The sequence below is a fragment of the Anopheles arabiensis genome, chromosome 3, assembly GCF_016920715.1.
Source record: "Anopheles arabiensis isolate DONGOLA chromosome 3, AaraD3, whole genome shotgun sequence".
NCBI classification, from domain to species: domain Eukaryota; kingdom Metazoa; phylum Arthropoda; class Insecta; order Diptera; family Culicidae; genus Anopheles; species Anopheles arabiensis.
Window position 1 is genome coordinate 75,529,208 of NC_053518.1, and position 16,998 is coordinate 75,546,205.

Consider the following 16,998-nt stretch of genomic DNA (forward strand, 5'->3'; position numbering starts at 1 on the left):
TGTTTGTAACCTCTTTAGATGTACTCCAGAGATGGAGAGACTCATCAGGAAAACTTGACGCTGTAATTTGAAGACATTTTATCTGTTAGTTAACATATGAAATTGTAATATATTGTCACTTATTTTACATCCTTCATTGTCATCTTCTTCTAGAAACAAAAAACTCCACCTTTTTTTGTGAAAACTATATTCATGGTTTGTCTCCAATATTTGTTTATTCAATGTGATCAATGAGTTTGAGAAGGGTTCGTATTACAACATCGGGGTTTTTTTTCTCTGTCACCTGGCAGCCCACCTGGAGATCGAGAAGAAACGGCGGTACTGGTAGAACTGAGGCGAGAAGTGAAGCGATGTAGATGTGTAGAACAAGCTGTCGTGATGTACATAGCCTCGTTTAATAGGATCGTGAATATATAAGCCCACTTTATATGGTCGGTCGGAGTGCTGGTGCCCTTAGGAACAGACTGTTGTAGGCCCTGCTGGGGGCTGTACCCTTCTTGATTTTTCTTCTTTTTCTTCTTTGTTTCTGCTCTCCATGGAAAGCCACTTAACTGTTGCATTATTATTAGTACGGCTCATAACTCATTCATTGTGGGCATACGGTTCGTTTCTCTCTATTGCCATGGCATTTATCAGTTTACAAATTACGTTTTGGTCTGTTTTTTTTTCATGAAGCCTTCCCCCCTCATTATTTTGTAGGTATTTTTGTTTTCTTTTGTATAAATCGTTTGCGCGTATATGTATGTATATATATATATGCATGTATATTTTATCCTTGCTTTTACACATTTAATTAATCGTTAAGAGGTTTGTAACACACCATTTATCATTGTGGTGTTGAAATTGATCAGTTTAAAAAATATATATATTTATATAGAAGTTATTATTTATATCACACCCTCGGGCCAAACACACACACATACAAATGGTTGTATTTTCATTTCATACCCCTTTTCTCTGGGTGTGCGGGATGCCGTGCAGCGATTCAAACGAAGAGACGAGGAAAGCGATTTCATGCCCTATTTACTTTATAACATTTTGCGCACTTTTGCCTATGCGAGTGTGTTCCTGTATTGTGCTTTCTAAGCTGGCGCTTGGACTAATATAGCTAAAAATGTAAATCATGTGCAACACCGAACGCAGCATTGTACTCTCTGTGTGTGCGTGTGTGTGGGGGATTGGGTTTTTTTTGTTCTCTTCTGTACATTGTAGATTTGGCGTTTTTGTTATGTTGTAAAGTGTTTTTATACCACACACTACGGGGGTGCGTATTTAAATCGGGAAAGTAGCGAGCAATGCACACAGCCTATTTCAAAAGCATCTCTTCGGGAAGCGCATATCCACCTGCACTGTACACACACACACACACACACATACATATAGAGGAGCTGTTTAGAAATTCGAGACTTAGAGGGTAGTTGTTCTTTTTCTGTTTTTGGTTGTAAATAGACCAACGAAAACATCAGCAGCACATTAGGCGGTGTAATTATACATTCAAACACACGCACGCACATTTTCCATCCTTACAGGGGTTTCGAAGTGTTCTCATAGTTGTGGGACACTTCCTTGGCTCTTTCTTATTGGAAGTGAATTTCGTTTGTTGGAAACGGAACTCTACGGCACCCGTTTTAGACAGGCTCCTTTGAAAATTCCTACTAGATTTGTCCAACAGGAGTGATATAGAGTCAAATTCCCATTCCAATAAGTTTAGTTCACGTAAGAAAGAGTAAATAAAGTGTCCCACAGTTATGGGAGCTCCTGAAAAATCCTGTAACACGTGCCAACATCACACAATACAGGGTGCGCGACGCCGTTATAGACTAACAAACTTATCCGAATAACGTTGGGTAAGGTAAGGTGATAGAGATGGAAGTATAGCTTACTAACCAAAAATCGGTAGAGAGGAGCGAATGCCCGCGTATCATCAGTTCGTGTACTTTTTCCTAGTAAGTATTTCACGCTTCTTCTTCGTTTGGCATCAAGAATCGAAGCTCAATTCGATATCTCTCAAGAGGACTAAATTTAATTCAATGCCACAACAACAACAACACGCTGTTGGCACAGTTGAAAAAAACGCACCAAAAACTGGGTGGGATTGGGAATGATTCCTGACCTGAATCATGACCGTTACGTTAGGTGCAAATTTTGCGTCTTTGCAAACCAATATGATTTTAATACAAGTTGAAGGAAGTATTACTGTCCCTTTTGCTACAAATATTCGAGATAAAGCAAATCACGTTCAACGCGTTTGCATCGTCAAACATTCAGGTTTGATGTACCCCCCTCTCCCTGACCTGAATGGTACCGATCGCCCATCGATTGTGCGTTCGCCTGTAAAGCAAAACCATAACTCAACAGAGGAGCAGCAGAGTGGAAGTGGACGAATTCACACACTCTTCCAGCACGCAACGGATGCGGTTTAACGCCACGAGCAGTTACTACGAGGTTGATTATAAAATTAACGTGAAAAAAAAAACGATGCCAAACCTGCGCAAATCCTTCGCACATCCTTCGTACCTGCCCGCTAGCGTTGCGCATGGTGGGTCAGGTGGGGCGACGGCAGCAGCACCACCGGCTAGGTTTGCCGGTGAAAGCAAAGGCTTATGATGCTAACGCTGCACAGCACGATCGTGACGACGAACAGCATCATGTAGACGGAGGTGATCAGCCAGAAGGTGAACAGGTACAGGGATTTGTTGCAGTACTTGCCGAGCGCCGGGTCGTAGTTCGGCTCGTAGATCTGGTAGATCCAGAACGAACCGATGATGAACCACCCGAGCATGAAGCAGTTGATGAGCGTTTGCGTTGGCGTTTGCCGCAGCCGCTCCAGCTCCTGCTCCTCCCGGCTGCGGACGCGCGTGGATAGGTGCAGCAGCTGCTTCAGCACACCGAACCCACCGCCGACCAGCAGGTACACCGGGATGTACTCACCCTGCGGGCAGTCGTACAGGTAGATGGAACCGAACACGATCATGCACACCGGTATGACGATCGTGATGCCGAGCGCGATGGTGCAGCCGACTGCAATCGAAGAAAAAGGCGGATGAGCACAAACCGTCTATCGGGGGCTGTTAGAGGGCACTGTACTTACGCGTGCCAAGCACCAGAATAACAATGTTGACTAAAAAATCCAACACGCCGCGGGAAGATTTGCGTGCCTCGCGCACCCGCCCGAACAGCGAATCGTAGGACGGTGGGGGCGCCTCCACGTCGACCGCCTCGTCGTAGCTGGGCGGTTCGCCGCGCCGCCCCACGTTGCCGCTCGGTTCGCCCAGCTCACTGTACGGGACGGGCGGGGGGGCGGTCGGGAAGTAGAGCGAACTGCTGCTCGGAGGGCCACCACCACCACCACCCCTCGCCTGTGACGACTGTAGACCCGCCACTATCACTGTGGGTTGCGAAACGGGTGGTGGTGGAACCGGGGCGATGCTGTTTATGCTGTCCAGCTCGTCGTGGCCACCGGCGCCGCTAGGTTGCTGAAACATGTCGGAGTAAAAGAAACGTACCATTTTTTTGTTTAAACCGGACTGCTAGACTCGGACTGCCTGTCGAGGATGTGTGGACGGAAAACACACAACCGCGGTCGGTGCGATCAGGGAATAAAGGGCACGATGTTGCGCCTTTGTTGAGGATGCTCGACCGTGTGGTCGCTTTCGCGAACCATGTCGTCACAACGGGGGGCAATGTGTGTGTGTGGTTCCCATTCCCCTTCTCTCGTTATGCTTTTTCGGCAACCATCCCCATACGGTGGGGGAAATTCCACCTCACTGGGTGACATTCGGCTGACTTTGGTGAATGGAGGGGTGGGAGGGCAGGATTGGAGCAGTAAGGGAGCCCCATTTGGCAAATGTAACGGAAACAAGTGGGAAGCGCATGGGCAGGGCAAGGGAAGGTGTGGGGCAGAATTGAAACCGACGCGGCACCGTGGCACCATCGCCCGTCGTCGCCATACCTGTTGAACGTAGATGTCGTGGTAGTTCGATACGGCTGCACTCGCGGGGAAGTGTGCCCCGCTGCCAACGCTTCCGCCGCCGCTGTTGGTGGACATTGTTGCGCCGTGCGGGATGGTACACTTGGCACGAACGATCCGAGCCCTGCCCCTCCCCCGAGCGGGTGGGTAAAGGAATCGGGAAGCGGCACACTAGTGTGTACGTCGGGAAAATGAGCACTGTTTTTCTTTCTTGGGCGGTGGGTATGCGTCTGCACTATAAATGGAAGGAAAAGCACACACTCTGTGGCACTCTCTCTCGTCCCTGCAGTTCGGTTGCTGTTTCGTTTGTTGTTTTTCTTTTCGTTTCCCCAAAACATGAAAATGATGTCACTGTTTGACAGCTGGCCGATAACACGAAAAATAACCCCGATTGCAAGTGGTTGGGTTTTTTTTGCATTTAGAAGCAATCAGATTAGATTAATTGTGGTGTATCTTTTCATAATTTTATGTGTTTTCACGGCAAATCGATTGTTAAAAGCGAATTTTGCATATTTAAATAAAATACTTTTCATGAACTGTCGCTTCTTCATGTCCGATGGAGCCAGAGTGACCAGAATAACCTATTTACAGTAGAACGTCGATTATCCGGGGACGAATTCATGACGGGCGCGTAAATCTGTTCAAAAGTACGGCGAACATTTGCAGCGATAGTCAAGTTGGCAACTAGTTTGTTGTACAGCTCTGTAGTATCTGGTGGTTTATTCGAACTTCATTTTTGGTCATGAACCATTGTTAAACCTACAGTTATTGATTAAAATAACATTTTACCAACGATTAATTGATTGATTCAAAATGTATTAATCATAAAACCAGTTAATTTTATAATTTTTATACGAATTTGCCATTTCTTGGACCATTATCCGTGCAAATCGATTACGACTCTGAACGACTCCGAACGACTCCGGACGACTTCGGACGACTCCGAATGACTCCGGGCGAATCTGATGACTCCAGACGACTCCGACTCCGTACGACACCGGGCGACTCTGGGCGGCTCCAACTCCGGGCGTATCTAGTGGTTTCATTTTGACGAAGACATAATCGGATTAACATTAGTCGTAATCGGATCGGAGTCGTGGGTGCGCTTAAAAGAGCCATCACTAATTCTACCGAAAATCACAGATTTCTTCATAATACTGACCGATAAGTTATAAAACCATTTCCCAAATCAGTTTGTGTATTAAAGTCCATTCAAACCACTAACAACTTTGAGCGACGAATACTGTCGTGAGAATTAAAGTCTCTATAAATAAATAAACCAATCAACTATCACTAATGACACAGAATCAGAGGTTCAACAGTGACAACAAAGGCTCGTGATAAAACTTTGGATTTCGTATCGAAAACTGCCCAAATAATCTGGTCACACTGCCCACGAAGTACCCGTTTTGACGTTACTGAACGAAAACAAAAACTTACACAACAATCCACACACCGCACGCAATTCTTCTCGTGCACGAAAACCACATAATTTTATAATGTTTCCAGTGAAAATGCTTCATTTTCGGCGTTTGCCATCCACAACCGTCGGCCAGTGCTTTACCCTCGTCCGGTCGTTCACAGGCGGCATCACACAATGGGCCAAAAAGGCGGAACAGCTCGAAAGTGAAGAGCCGGCGGCAGAAGAGCTGCCGGTAACCTTCGTGGACGATGATGCCGAATCGACTGAAGCGCGTGAAGCCCGGATAGCGACACTGCGGAACAAATCCCGACTGTTGCCCCAGCACCGGAACATGCTGCATGGTGTGCTGCCGTACGAACAGTCCCAGTCCTGGATACACGACACGGTCAAGTACAAGCGCATGATGCTGGGCCGGTACGGCATCGATGGAAGCAAGGTGGATCCACGTGAGTAATGTGTGCGAAGGGAAAGGCCGGTAACAAACTTCAAGCTAATGTTGTGCTTGTTTTTTCCTCCATTTTAGGAGTTTGCTTCCCGACGAAAAAGGAAGCATACGAGAGAGCGGAATACGAGCGTGTTGCATTCCCCTTCAGCCTGAAGCAAATGATGGATGCGAACGAGTCGGAACGGAAGGCGCGCAAGGCGCAGATAGAGGCCCGCGAGGCGGAAGTCGCCCGGAAGCTAGAAAAGCTGGACCAGTGGACGGCGGATCTGAACGCGCGCATCGCCAAGAAGGAGGCGGAAGCGCGGGCCGCCAAGGAGCGGAAGGATCGGCTGGTGGAGGAGGTGCGCAGACACTTTGGCTTTAAGGTGGATCCGCGCGACGAGCGGTTCCAGGAGATGTTGGCCCTGAAGGAGCGCGAAGATCGCAAGAAGGTGAAGGAGGCGAAGCGAAAGGAAAAGGAGGAGAAAATGATGGAAAAGCTGCAGAAAAAGACGGCCCAGCTCGAGGCGGACATTGAGGTGCCGAGCGGCGACAAGACGAAGCAATAAAAAAAAACAAGTCATCCGTGTCGTCGATAGTGAGAGAACTCCCCACACACACATCGTACTGCTTCTTTTATATTTGGTGTGGATGACAGAAAATGAAACTGAAGCAGAAGGATCCTTGCCGTTCCTGCGCGCTTAGCGCTGCTGTCCTGCTTCCGGATTGGTGGCGGAAATGAGCAGCAAAATCACCACCGGCACAAGATACATCCACTGCGATTGGAAATAGAAAATTGAGAAAAAAGAGAATTTCGATTAGCAGCACATTCGCACCAGCAGAAAGCTTCCAAAAGTCTTACATATTTCGCAAAGAAGCTACGGTTGTCTTTGGTTTCGCCCCGCTCCCGGGCCTCCCGTTCGCGCTCCATCTTCTGGATGAAGCTAGCCGTGTCGGGAATCGGAGCCGGCTCCGTATGCTTCACGTACACATCCGTGTTAAACTCGTCCAGCACGTCCACGTCGCTGTTGGACAGGTCGGCACACTCGTTCAGGTTGCCATTGTTGACCGATTGCGTGACGGCGGTGACCGTGCCCGTATGGTCCAGCGAAACCCACAGCACATCGGTGAGCTGCGATTTTGCCAGTGCGCACTGAAAGGACAGGGAGATTGCAAATCGATTAATCTCCTTGTAGCACACACATAGAGACGGAAGCATACTAACCGCTTTGGAGGAGGTAAGGAACTTGGTGACTCCCTCGGAGTCTGTCACATGTGCCTCGAGACGGTACAGCCGGTTCTCTTGGGCCAATCGCTTCAGCTTGTTTCGGTCTTGCAGGGAGAGCGGTTCCTGTGCTACCGAGACCAGCCCGGTGTTGCGGTTTGTGACCGTAACGTTGCCTCGCAGGGTAAATTTGCTGGGATCGTCGATATCCAGCGCGTGGAACAGTGCTATGTTTAGCCAACCATCGTACTCGAGAGAATTCTACCACCGGGCGACAAAGAGAACAAGCAAATGTAAGTAGAACCATAACCGCATTTATTTCTAATGAAATGACACAAACTTACCGCTTTCACGTAAACAAAGGTGCTCGAAAGCCAAACGGTGGCAAGGAAGGTTAATTTCATTAACAAATTCATTGTGGAAAAGTAATATTTTGCCCTGCACTTCGCGTTTTGGGGTGAAGTATTGACCCAGCAATGTTTTGCAATGTGACGGCTAAAAGCCAACTGACAGCTCACGGTGAAAAACAGCCGCCTTGTCAGGGGTGTCAAAGCATGATTTTGACTTGAATATTAGATTTCCGTTGCCTCGCCCTTGTTTTGGCCGCTCACACGTGGGTAAGTTTAAATTTATCTTAATAAATTCAACTGATCAATTTGTTTACTAAGTTTGATCAAAGAGCTGAAAATATCGTAAATTAAGCGTAAAAAGCCAGATTTTAACCATTTTCCACGAAACAAATCAAAACTCAATGTAAAAATTCGTAAGTAGGATGTAGAAAAAGTTTCCCATGGGTTTTTGGTTCGCTTAGATCCTCAAACCTTTTCAGAAGAGGCTCTAAAATATATCACACCTAAAGAGGTGTAAAGTATACCGTCTATTGATGCTTCCTGTGGTTCTCTACTATCATTAGTTCTGGACCTTCTGAGCTTAGGATATACATGCTGTAGCAGCCAATTCTAAACCAATTTTGAGAAGTATATGCTCCAGCAAAGCATGTGCAGCAGAAGTTATAGCCTCTATAATTGATAGACACGATGACATTGACGCACATACATAGATGACATAGCCAATTCCCTGTCAATTCTTCCCCAAAGCTGGGAAAAAATCTCGATCTCGCCACTTATTTATGCTTACTTACTTACTTATCCGGCGCTTTACGGTCCGCTTGAGGTCTTGGCCTGCCTCAGGAGTGTCTGAAACCGTTCACGGGCTCGCGCCTTTGTCTGCCAATCCGTTATCCTGGCCTAAATGGCGGACACTATGTTGCCTCCATGCCATCTTGCCATCTCAACCTGGGCCTACCACACCTCCTCTGTCATTGTGGACAGAGGAGAACGACACTTTACGTGTTGGGTCGTCCGTTTCCATGTGCATAGCTAGCTCTTGATACAGGGTTTTCCAAATCAGTTTCAAATGTAAACATTGTTATTCACCGCATCCAAGATGTTTTTCAACTGTCAAATTGCTTCAAAATGAAATTTCAGTTTGAACACATGATTTTCAACACATAACAAAGAACTGTCAAACTCAATCCAGCTTGAGTCGTGTTGAAAATCATGTTGAAGAAATAAAACAATATTGTGATGGAAATGGAATGTCAGATTGATGTGGAACAACATTTTGCATGTGGTGAATGACAATGTTTACATTCGAAACGGACTTGGAAAACCCTGTAAGTTGTATGACGGTGAGGTCGCCCTACATCTCATATAGCTCGTCGTTATAACAACTCATCCATTGTCCTTCTACACATATGGGGCCAAGTATCCTTCTGAGCATCTTCCTCTGGAACACGGCTAAGAGGGTTTCGTCAGATTTGGGCAGTGTCCATGTCTCAAAGGAGTATGTGAGTTCCGGTACTAAACAGGTATAGTCTGTATAGTGCCAGCTTTGTCCGTCGCGACAGGTTCTTTGAGGTGAACAGATTTTTCAGGCTGTAGAATGACCGGTTGGCAGCCAGCATCCTTGCGTGCAACTTAGCTTCCATGCTGTTGTTGTTGCTGACCTTTGATTAGAGGTAGGTGAATCCTGGGACGACTTCAAAAGTGCGATCACCTCTCTGCCGCCTGCTCGATCCCTTGGTAGGCTTCTGCTACATAGGAGAGCCACAGACCAACGATGTCTATATCATCAGCCTATGCCAGGATCTGGGTTGAATTATAGAAGATGGTTCCCGAAGTCTTCACCCCCGAAGAGTCCCGTATGGCCCCTTAGCACCAAGTTGAATAACACACCCTTATGATTGCACCAATGTGTTTTCATGCTTGTTTTTTACTTAAACGAATATTCTAATACAAGCTAGACCACAACATCTACAGGGAGAACAAAAATTCACATTGAATGAGAAGTCTGAAATATTTATTTCTGCCAATAATTCGGTGATAACAAATAAGCGTTGCTGGAGGTTCGTTGGCCGATATGGGACTGCAGATCTTCGCCGATCAATGTTCACACGCTGCACTGATCTTGCTTTGATGAGCTGTAAAACATGACAAAAATAAATACATAACATTTCCAACTGAAGTAGACCACCGACCATGTGGGACCTTCCTTCGCTACAAACGCTACAAAAATACTTCCAAATATTAGAAGCAATGTTAACCGGAAGCAGCTAATGTTTTTGCCCATCATTTTGGTGTTAGTGTACAATTTCTTTGGTAACTGTAAACCTTACAGAGAATCTCATCCCATCCCGCTGTTAGCCGTACAACCGTATGGAGAAAGGTGCATGTGTGCAAGAGTGGTGGTTCATAGTAGTGATTTTAGTGTCCTACATTAACTTTTCCTTTCCAGACCAATTTTAATGGATTTGATTTTGTTTTGTTCGGAGAAAGAAGCAAGCCAATTACCGATCTGCCAATTGCGTTACCTGTCCATATCCCTATCGCTAATGACGTAGATTTTCGAGCTAAAGGCAGCATCGGCCGCCGCTTTACCATCCGGGCTGGACGCGTCCGTCGGTATCTCGCTGGGCGTAGTGGCGGAATCTTGCTTCTTGGTCCTACGGCACAGTTTGATAATGTTTTTGTTCGAAAGATATAGTAAGGTGCCAATCACAAAGATAATACCGACTACTACTATTGGAATAATTACAAACAGCTGTGTGTCCTTGGCGAGCGAGTGCGTCGGTGGTGGCAACGCGGAGTCATCGCCTTCGTCCTGCAGGGAAGCTGCCTTGGTCGGATCGGTACGCCACCAGTTCCAAACGCCACCGAATTTGGACGGATCGGCTTCTGGATCGTGTGGCCGGTTGCGCGGTTTAGCTGCCCGAAGCCGGTACAGCTCCAGCCGGTTGCGTATTCCACGCAGCCGTTTCGGATATTCATCCGAGATGTCGTGCATTTCGCACGGATCGTTGATGATGTCGAACAGGCACGGTTTCACCAGCGGATTGCAGGGTTTGGTTGCAATTGAGTTGCCGCAATTGACGGTCGCGTGTCGACGGAGGTAGGAGATAAGCTTCTCATCCAGCCGGCCAGCACGGGCAATCCGGGTGGCCATGACACTGCTGAGATACTGTTCATCGTCCGGCAGCTGATCGAGTGGATCCGTCTCACCGTACCACGCATCGTTCACCCCGTTCAGTGTCGTGCCGTTGATGTACTTAAACCCGTTCTCCATGTAGCTGGTGTAGCCGAAGATTTCGTCCAGATTGTTCATCAGCCTCTGGCGCGGATTGCCCGTACCGTACGCGAGTGCTTCCCACTGGTCGATGCCATCGATATCGCTGAAGGAACTGTTGCCCAAGGCAATGCCGGCGGCAGAGGCGAGCGTTGGCAGCCAGTCGGAGATGTGGAACCATTGGTTCGAGACGCGCTGCGTGTCCTTCAGCAGTGGGCTCCAGATGAGTGCTGCGGTCCGTACCGCACCTTCCCAGGGTGAGTGTTTTTGCTGCCAAATTGAGGAGGAAAAAATCACTATTAATATTTGTATTTCCTAGAGAGACTTACACTCGACACTTACACCACGGAATGGATAGTTCGAGCCGGTGTTGCTGTGCATGCCGCGCGTAACACCTCCATTATCGCTCAGAAACACAATGATCGAGTTGTCGAGCATACCGTTCGCTCGCAGGCTCTCATACACGGCGCCGACACTGTCGTCCAGCTTCGACATCATGGCAGCGTACGTACGACGATCCTTGTTGCCGATGTACGCAAAACGATCGATCGTTTCCTGCGGTGCTTGCAGCGGATCATCATCGTTGCCCGCGTGCGGTGCCAGATGATTCATTACCAGCAGCATCGGCTGACCGCTCTTGCCATGCTGGGCGATGATGTCTCGCGCGGCCGAGGTGAAATAGTCCGTCGCGTACGTCCCGTTGGCGGCATAGTTGACGAACTGATTCTGGCGCATATCGTAGCCTTCGAACGTACCCTGTGGATATGGAGCGCGTGGAGAGCGCGGGAAGAAAACAATTGTACCATTCTTGTTCACGTTGCATAGCAATGGGCCCGGAAACTGGTGGGAGTAAGCTTTATTGGGGGATCTTCTGTTTGTGCAATGATAACGCGTGACGCGAGGCACCGGTCGTAGCAATAGCCAGTGACTTGCCAGCAGCAAAAGGTGTGCTTTATTACATCAATCTCGTTCTTGGTTTGTGTGCCGTCTGCCAAACAAGTTGTGAACATTGTTTTGCAGAAAAAGGGGGCAAAAGATGCAAAACAAAACAGCAACCAAAAAACATATGTTCGAGAGATGCAAACAAATTGGTGTTTTGAATCGTTTAACCTTGAGGTACGATCCCCCCGGTGTAGCAAAAACAAAATGACCGATCAACTAGTTTTGTATCCGGTCACTGATTCGAAGTCGATAGCCACAGGAGGTTGAATGAAAGAGCATGTATCTGTTCTAGACACCGTTTTTTTTTGCCTAATGTCAAATTATAGACCAAACCCAAGCAAACAGATGGGGCAGAATTTGTTTTTTTTACACCTTGATCTCCTTGAAACAGATTGTGTGCATACATTTCGTTATAAAGTCAGTGGCTCCCAAGCTTTGTGTAATGAGCACCTATTTTAGGAAATTATATTATATATTTGTCATAAAAACTAATAAGTGAATTATGTAAGGGGTTTATGTAGTGTTTAATAGCAAGTGCAATTTTGTATTAGTGTAAATAACTGAGAGAATGAACATCATTATAACTCAAATTATAATTTATATTATCAGTTAACCTTCAGATAATAAGCCTAATTTGTTCGATACGAAACTTCTTCATCCAAACTCTTAGCGAGTAACAAAGATATATGAAAAAAACCTTTTATGTTGATGATGCCCTTTTGCCACTTCTATTTTCAAATTCTATGTGCATAAACGTTCGTGGTCCAAAAAAAGTATCAGTAATGGCTTGTTATGCGAAATTTTCTTCGTCAAAAAGGAGTATTTGTGGAGCAGTTCGATTTGCTCTAAATTTGACAAACTTATAACGTTAGGTAGGGGTATACTGTATATTTTGTAAGATATAGATTCATATAACTTCTTGTGATCTCAAACACAAAATGTGATGCTAAAACAATATTATAAATAAAATAATTCTAAACATCCCTCATAATAGTAAACCGTATTTCAATGATAATATTTTCCTTCTGTTTTTATTAAAAGATATGCGTAAGAATACACATTTGAATTACATTGTTATAAACAATGATACGTTCAAGTGGAATAGAGCAAACAATGCAAAATAACTGACAATAAAAAAAAAATATTTAACTCTTGTTGTGTTTTCATGCCATGCTCGTAAAAAATAGCTAAGTCAGTAATTGATTTAAAAAATGCCGTTAATTTAATTTATCAACATCAACTGTCAACGACTTACTTGAGCTATTAATTATTGATATTGATTAACTACTGGCAATGTTTTAATAATTGCAAAGTACTAGATTCAAATTATCACAACCTTTAGCAAAAAAGCTTTTTTTTATTATTAATTATTTCTGATTTCTGATTAATTATTTTTATTGAATTATTTCTGATTATTCTAAGTTTATTTTAAAAAATAATCTCTTATGAATCACTACAATGTTACCAGGAATTAGGCGAAAATAAACAATATTAAAAGCTTTTTTCAAAGAATATGTAGCTAATTTAAAGGAACTCAGAGACGTATCAGTTTGGATGGATATATTACATTATGAAAAATAAACCTTTATTTTAATACTGTGGATTAATACTGTAATTTAACAGTCACTAATAGGCTAAGCAATTAATGGTAAAGGCTGGCCTAGACCGACAATTGTTGCGCCAAATAAGTAGAAGGTCTTTAATAAACTGTTTACCATTTGAGCCGATTTGTATGTATGGATGAGCTTGGGAAACACTGGCTTAAGCTAATCAAGTTAGCTAACGTGAGCAAGTGAGCTAAATGATTGTAATTATTATAGAACTATTTCGATAAACGTGTCTATCTCCAGTTTATCTCTGTTCCTAACGCATAGAAATAAGTCATGTATGCAAAACAGGTACAAAGCAATGTAAAACCATAATGTAAAATCATTGATTGCCGGTCCATCACCCCCAATACTCACGCTATTCATCTTGGACACGTAGCTCCAGTAGTCCACGTACGGCCCCAGGTAGCCGATGTGCGTGTCGAACCCCCGGTTCGTCGGTATGTAGTGCTCGGTGAAGAAGCCAAGGTGCCACTTCCCAATCATGTGCGTCCGATAGCCGGCCGCGCGGAAGTACTGCGGCATGATGCGCTGGTCCAGCCCGAGGCCCCACGGCTCGTCGCTGTCGATCACGTAGTGCTGCATGCCGACGTTGATCGGGTGTCTGCCCGTCATCAGGGCCGCCCGGGACGGCGTACACATCGGGGCCGAGTAGTGCCGGTTCAGGATGACACCGTCGTACGCGAGCGCGTCAATGTGCGGCGTCGCTATCTGGTTCGAGCCGTGAAACCCGACGTCATTCCAGCCCATATCGTCCGCGGTGATGAGGACGATGTGGGGTCGCTTCGGTGGGTTCTGGCCGTACGCCGCCACTGCCAGGGTTCGGTAACCGACGGCGACGATGATGCATACCAGCAGGGGTGTGGTAAGATGTGTCATTTTTTTTTGAAGGTGCGCTGTTTAGAAAGTGATACCGTTCTGTTCTGCTGAACTGTTGCGTGTTCTGGTGGCCTTGGGATAGTTACGACATCGGTGGAAGAACCAGCCAGCGAGGTAGGAACTGGGCGGGATGGGCAATTATTTATCTTATTTTGTGTCCCGTGCACTGATTAGACCCGTGATGCCGTCCTTCAAGAAGCCCTACGATGAAGCTGTCGCTGCTACGGATCGTATCACTTCAAACAGCTGTTACAATCTCTCTGTCTCAGGTTGTATCTCCCTTACTATCTCTCTCTGTAAAAGGGCACGCACAACCAAACAGAGAACCAAAGGCACTTGTCCGTCGCTCTGTCTTCAGAACAAAAAAAGCAGAGGACGAGATCGTTTGCAGATCTCGTGGTGCGATAAACAAACAAACTAAAGCAATTAGATTTTATCAGATCAACGCCTCGCCTTGTTTGTTCGTCACCGCCGCCGCCTCCGTGGCTCTCGTGTTCGCCCTCTGTTCTGTGGAAAGCGAGAGACAAACGGCCTCCCGTTCAATCAGTATTTCGATGCCCAACCGTACGGCGGTCCCGGTCCCGGGGCGCCAAACGTCGGTGGAACTGGCTGCGTTTGGTGCGAAGCGGTTTCTATTACTCTATACCCGATAGGTCCACTGTATTGAGCTGTATATTGGGACGGTGTCTGATCGTACGGAAGCGGTCAGTAAATTAAGTGCTTGAAGTAAGAGAGAAAAAAAGAGAACCACCAACTTGCACTGCAGCTTCATGTACGGTTAGCAACTGTATATCTGGCGATCACTCCACTAGCCTTTTTCCACTCCGGATCCGGATTTTCTTCTTTTATTTCTACATCCGTGAAAGTTTCCAGTCCTAACCTGCTGCTAGCCGTTTTCCATGTGCTCCCCCCTGTGTCGGGTGGCTTTAATTGGTCCACTCTTTGGCTTATTTTAAATGCACTTTTAATACTTCAAACTCCGGTAGCCCGCAATCCGCAAGAACCCGTCCACAGAACCGATCACAGAACTGGCACACACAACAGACTCACAGACGCACTACACACTAAACGGCACTAAACGGGAGCGAACGATCCGTACGCGCGGATGTCTGTCGGTGGACTGAACCTGGACTGAGTGCTGCGACGCAGCCTGACAAGATCACTCGCCACCGTCCATGCCCTCCCATACAGGCAATGTTTTTCGCTCGTTTCGTTTGAAACAAATTGAAGACGAGCGCTCGTGTAGCGGCCTGCTATCTCGCGAAACGCGAACGCTGACTGTGACTGTGTATCGAGGCAAATAACCACAGACAGATAGACTATTTTTGCGTACGAAAAACAACAACCCTTTTTTGTGGTGCACAGGTACACACAAAAAAAAAATTGAGGGAAGTATAAATGTTCAACCTGTCCGATATGAGCAATGCCCCCGGTGGCGGCGTCGGCGTCGGCAGTTGATTGCGACGGGGTTTGGCCAGTAATTGAAAAGATTGTTGCTAATAAATCACACCGCTTTTGTTACGCGACACACTACTTCCGTTTTTTTGTAAAAAAAGGTACATTTACATGCAGTTAGATAGTGTTGTCAAGTGGGCGAGTTCCATGTGGAAGTAGTTGTATTTCAACGACATAATTTGTTTTTTAAAGGTGTTACTTTTAATGAATAAAGTAGGCAAAACTTGTTCTTACTTATCCGACTTGAATTACTTGTGCGAACTATAAACCTTTTCAGTTTAATGGTAGTATCGCAAGTTATCGTCTTTTAGAAGCGATTGTTGTTGTTGCGAACCCCAAACCCGTTCTTTTTGTAGGCTCGCTCGATTGAGAATGACTTAATCAAAATTTTATTCATAGCAGCTTCCGGTAGCGGATTGATTGAGCCATTGAACGAAAAAAGGGCCGGCCAGGAAACGAATCAATTGGTGGCTGTTGCCTTCTGATTTACAAGAACTGTAAAGAATGTACTTTTTTACCTCCTAAAAAGAGGACAGTAAACTCTTGTCAAATGGGTTACATATAATAGCGAAAATGAATGCAACTGTAAGCAGCGTTTGTTTGCATCGCCCAGCGCAAGACCATACAACTGCTTGGCAGAATGCATAAACGATCGATTAAGTGTCGTCGAGCGTTGTTTGGATGCTTTGTTTGTCCTACGACACATACGACACAGACACCTGTTTGAACAGCCGGAAGCTTTTCCAGTAGAATTAACCGCAGATCTGGTAATTTGAACTACACCGAACGCTCGCGATCGTTTTTCAGCATTCTCGGCACGGAATAAAAAGTGAACATTTTTGCGGATAGAGCACACATCGACTGGGGTTGCACAAAAGCAGAACAATGGCTTAGCTCGCCGGTTCGCGAATAGTTCGTCCGACGCCGCGGTCAGTGGTTTGCCATCCGATCGGATCGGCTGGACAGGTCGTTACCGATGGATCGCAAGGGCCCAGTTTGCAGTGATAATAGATGAGCGACGGACGTCAGACTAGAACGAACGTGATAGGAAGCTGTAGGCTGATAGGTAATAAGTAGTGCAGCGAGACGTTCGGAGATATAAACGTCTGTGCTATATGCACTGATAAGTGTGGTTGTAAGTGAAATGTGGGTTCTATGTAGAGAGTATTATTTTTGCAGTTTTAATACACTGTTTTTCGCAAAACGAGCAAATCTCAATATTCTAGACATAACCATTTGGAGAGTACAATTTCATATAGCCCGCATCAAAAATTGAGGTTCAATTACGGAATAGATCAAAACTCTTTATGCGCACTGACTACACTGCTTATGAGTAAATCAATACGTCACAGATGGCCAAATCCATTAGAGTTTTTGGCAGGCCTAGCTCGACTACAGTTAGTAAACCGAATAAAACAAAGGCGTTAAATTTATTTTGTGTTCAATAAA

The 16,998-nt window shown here is 45.8% G+C and overlaps 4 protein-coding genes across 6 annotated transcripts; 1 reads left to right on the plus strand and 3 right to left on the minus strand.

The window, feature by feature from the left end:
• Positions 1 to 189: 189 nt before the first annotated feature.
• Positions 190 to 4,346, minus strand: LOC120902477. The gene is made up of 3 exons (XM_040311242.1): positions 3,953 to 4,346; positions 3,092 to 3,476; positions 190 to 3,021 (listed from the first exon to the last, which is right to left on the minus strand). Exons 1-3 carry the CDS (start codon positions 4,046 to 4,048, stop codon positions 2,576 to 2,578), a joined length of 927 nt encoding a protein of 308 aa, XP_040167176.1. The 5' UTR covers positions 4,049 to 4,346; the 3' UTR covers positions 190 to 2,575.
• Positions 4,347 to 5,386: 1,040 nt separating this feature from the next.
• LOC120903530 (growth arrest and DNA damage-inducible proteins-interacting protein 1) lies at positions 5,387 to 6,433 on the plus strand. The gene is made up of 2 exons (XM_040313010.1): positions 5,387 to 5,839; positions 5,917 to 6,433. The coding sequence occupies exons 1-2, from the start codon at positions 5,470 to 5,472 to the stop codon at positions 6,384 to 6,386; spliced, it is 840 nt and encodes a 279-aa protein (XP_040168944.1). The 5' UTR covers positions 5,387 to 5,469; the 3' UTR covers positions 6,387 to 6,433.
• LOC120903531 (ER membrane protein complex subunit 10) lies at positions 6,407 to 7,533 on the minus strand. Its single transcript, XM_040313012.1, has 4 exons — positions 7,387 to 7,533; positions 7,043 to 7,303; positions 6,680 to 6,970; positions 6,407 to 6,593 (listed from the first exon to the last, which is right to left on the minus strand). Exons 1-4 carry the CDS (start codon positions 7,456 to 7,458, stop codon positions 6,519 to 6,521), a joined length of 699 nt encoding a protein of 232 aa, XP_040168946.1. The 5' UTR covers positions 7,459 to 7,533; the 3' UTR covers positions 6,407 to 6,518.
• Positions 7,534 to 9,375: 1,842 nt separating this feature from the next.
• LOC120902632 (arylsulfatase B-like) lies at positions 9,376 to 15,374 on the minus strand. 3 transcript variants are annotated; one of them, XR_005739449.1, is made up of 5 exons: positions 13,573 to 15,372; positions 11,009 to 11,422; positions 10,139 to 10,936; positions 9,915 to 10,046; positions 9,376 to 9,524 (listed from the first exon to the last, which is right to left on the minus strand). XR_005739449.1 is itself a non-coding variant. In XM_040311514.1 (5 exons), the coding sequence occupies exons 2-5, from the start codon at positions 14,092 to 14,094 to the stop codon at positions 9,494 to 9,496; spliced, it is 1,989 nt and encodes a 662-aa protein (XP_040167448.1). In that variant the 5' UTR covers positions 14,095 to 14,330; positions 15,066 to 15,374; the 3' UTR covers positions 9,376 to 9,493. The 3 variants fall into 3 exon arrangements, 2 of the variants coding, with proteins under 2 accessions (XP_040167448.1, XP_040167449.1); XM_040311514.1 differs by having other exon boundaries at positions 9,915 to 10,936; positions 13,573 to 14,330; positions 15,066 to 15,374; XM_040311515.1 differs by having other exon boundaries at positions 9,376 to 10,046.
• Between the last annotated feature and the right edge of the window lie 1,624 nt (positions 15,375 to 16,998).

What these genes read in the sequence shown, in the direction of transcription:
- LOC120902632 (XM_040311514.1), bottom strand. Translation starts at nt 14,094, where the DNA reads ATGACACATCTTACCACACCCCTGCTGGTATGCATCATCGTCGCCGTC. An exon ending in ACGTGTCCAAGATGAATAGC is followed by an intron (nt 11,423 to 13,572) that starts GTGAGTATTGGG and finishes CCATATCCACAG; the next exon opens with GGTACGTTCGAAGGCTACGA. An exon ending in CGAACTATCCATTCCGTGGT is followed by an intron (nt 10,937 to 11,008) that starts GTAAGTGTCGAG and finishes TCAATTTGGCAG; the next exon opens with CAAAAACACTCACCCTGGGA.
- LOC120903531 (XM_040313012.1), bottom strand. Translation starts at nt 7,458, where the DNA reads ATGAATTTGTTAATGAAATTAACCTTCCTTGCCACCGTTTGGCTTTCG. An exon ending in CCTTTGTTTACGTGAAAGCG is followed by an intron (nt 7,304 to 7,386) that starts GTAAGTTTGTGT and finishes GCCCGGTGGTAG; the next exon opens with AATTCTCTCGAGTACGATGG. An exon ending in GTAGCTTCTTTGCGAAATAT is followed by an intron (nt 6,594 to 6,679) that starts GTAAGACTTTTG and finishes TTCCAATCGCAG; the next exon opens with TGGATGTATCTTGTGCCGGT.
- LOC120902477 (XM_040311242.1), bottom strand. Translation starts at nt 4,048, where the DNA reads ATGTCCACCAACAGCGGCGGCGGAAGCGTTGGCAGCGGGGCACACTTC. An exon ending in ACGACATCTACGTTCAACAG is followed by an intron (nt 3,477 to 3,952) that starts GTATGGCGACGA and finishes GACATGTTTCAG; the next exon opens with CAACCTAGCGGCGCCGGTGG. An exon ending in TATTCTGGTGCTTGGCACGC is followed by an intron (nt 3,022 to 3,091) that starts GTAAGTACAGTG and finishes CTTCGATTGCAG; the next exon opens with TCGGCTGCACCATCGCGCTC.
- LOC120903530 (XM_040313010.1), top strand. Translation starts at nt 5,470, where the DNA reads ATGTTTCCAGTGAAAATGCTTCATTTTCGGCGTTTGCCATCCACAACC. An exon ending in TGGAAGCAAGGTGGATCCAC is followed by an intron (nt 5,840 to 5,916) that starts GTGAGTAATGTG and finishes CCTCCATTTTAG; the next exon opens with GAGTTTGCTTCCCGACGAAA.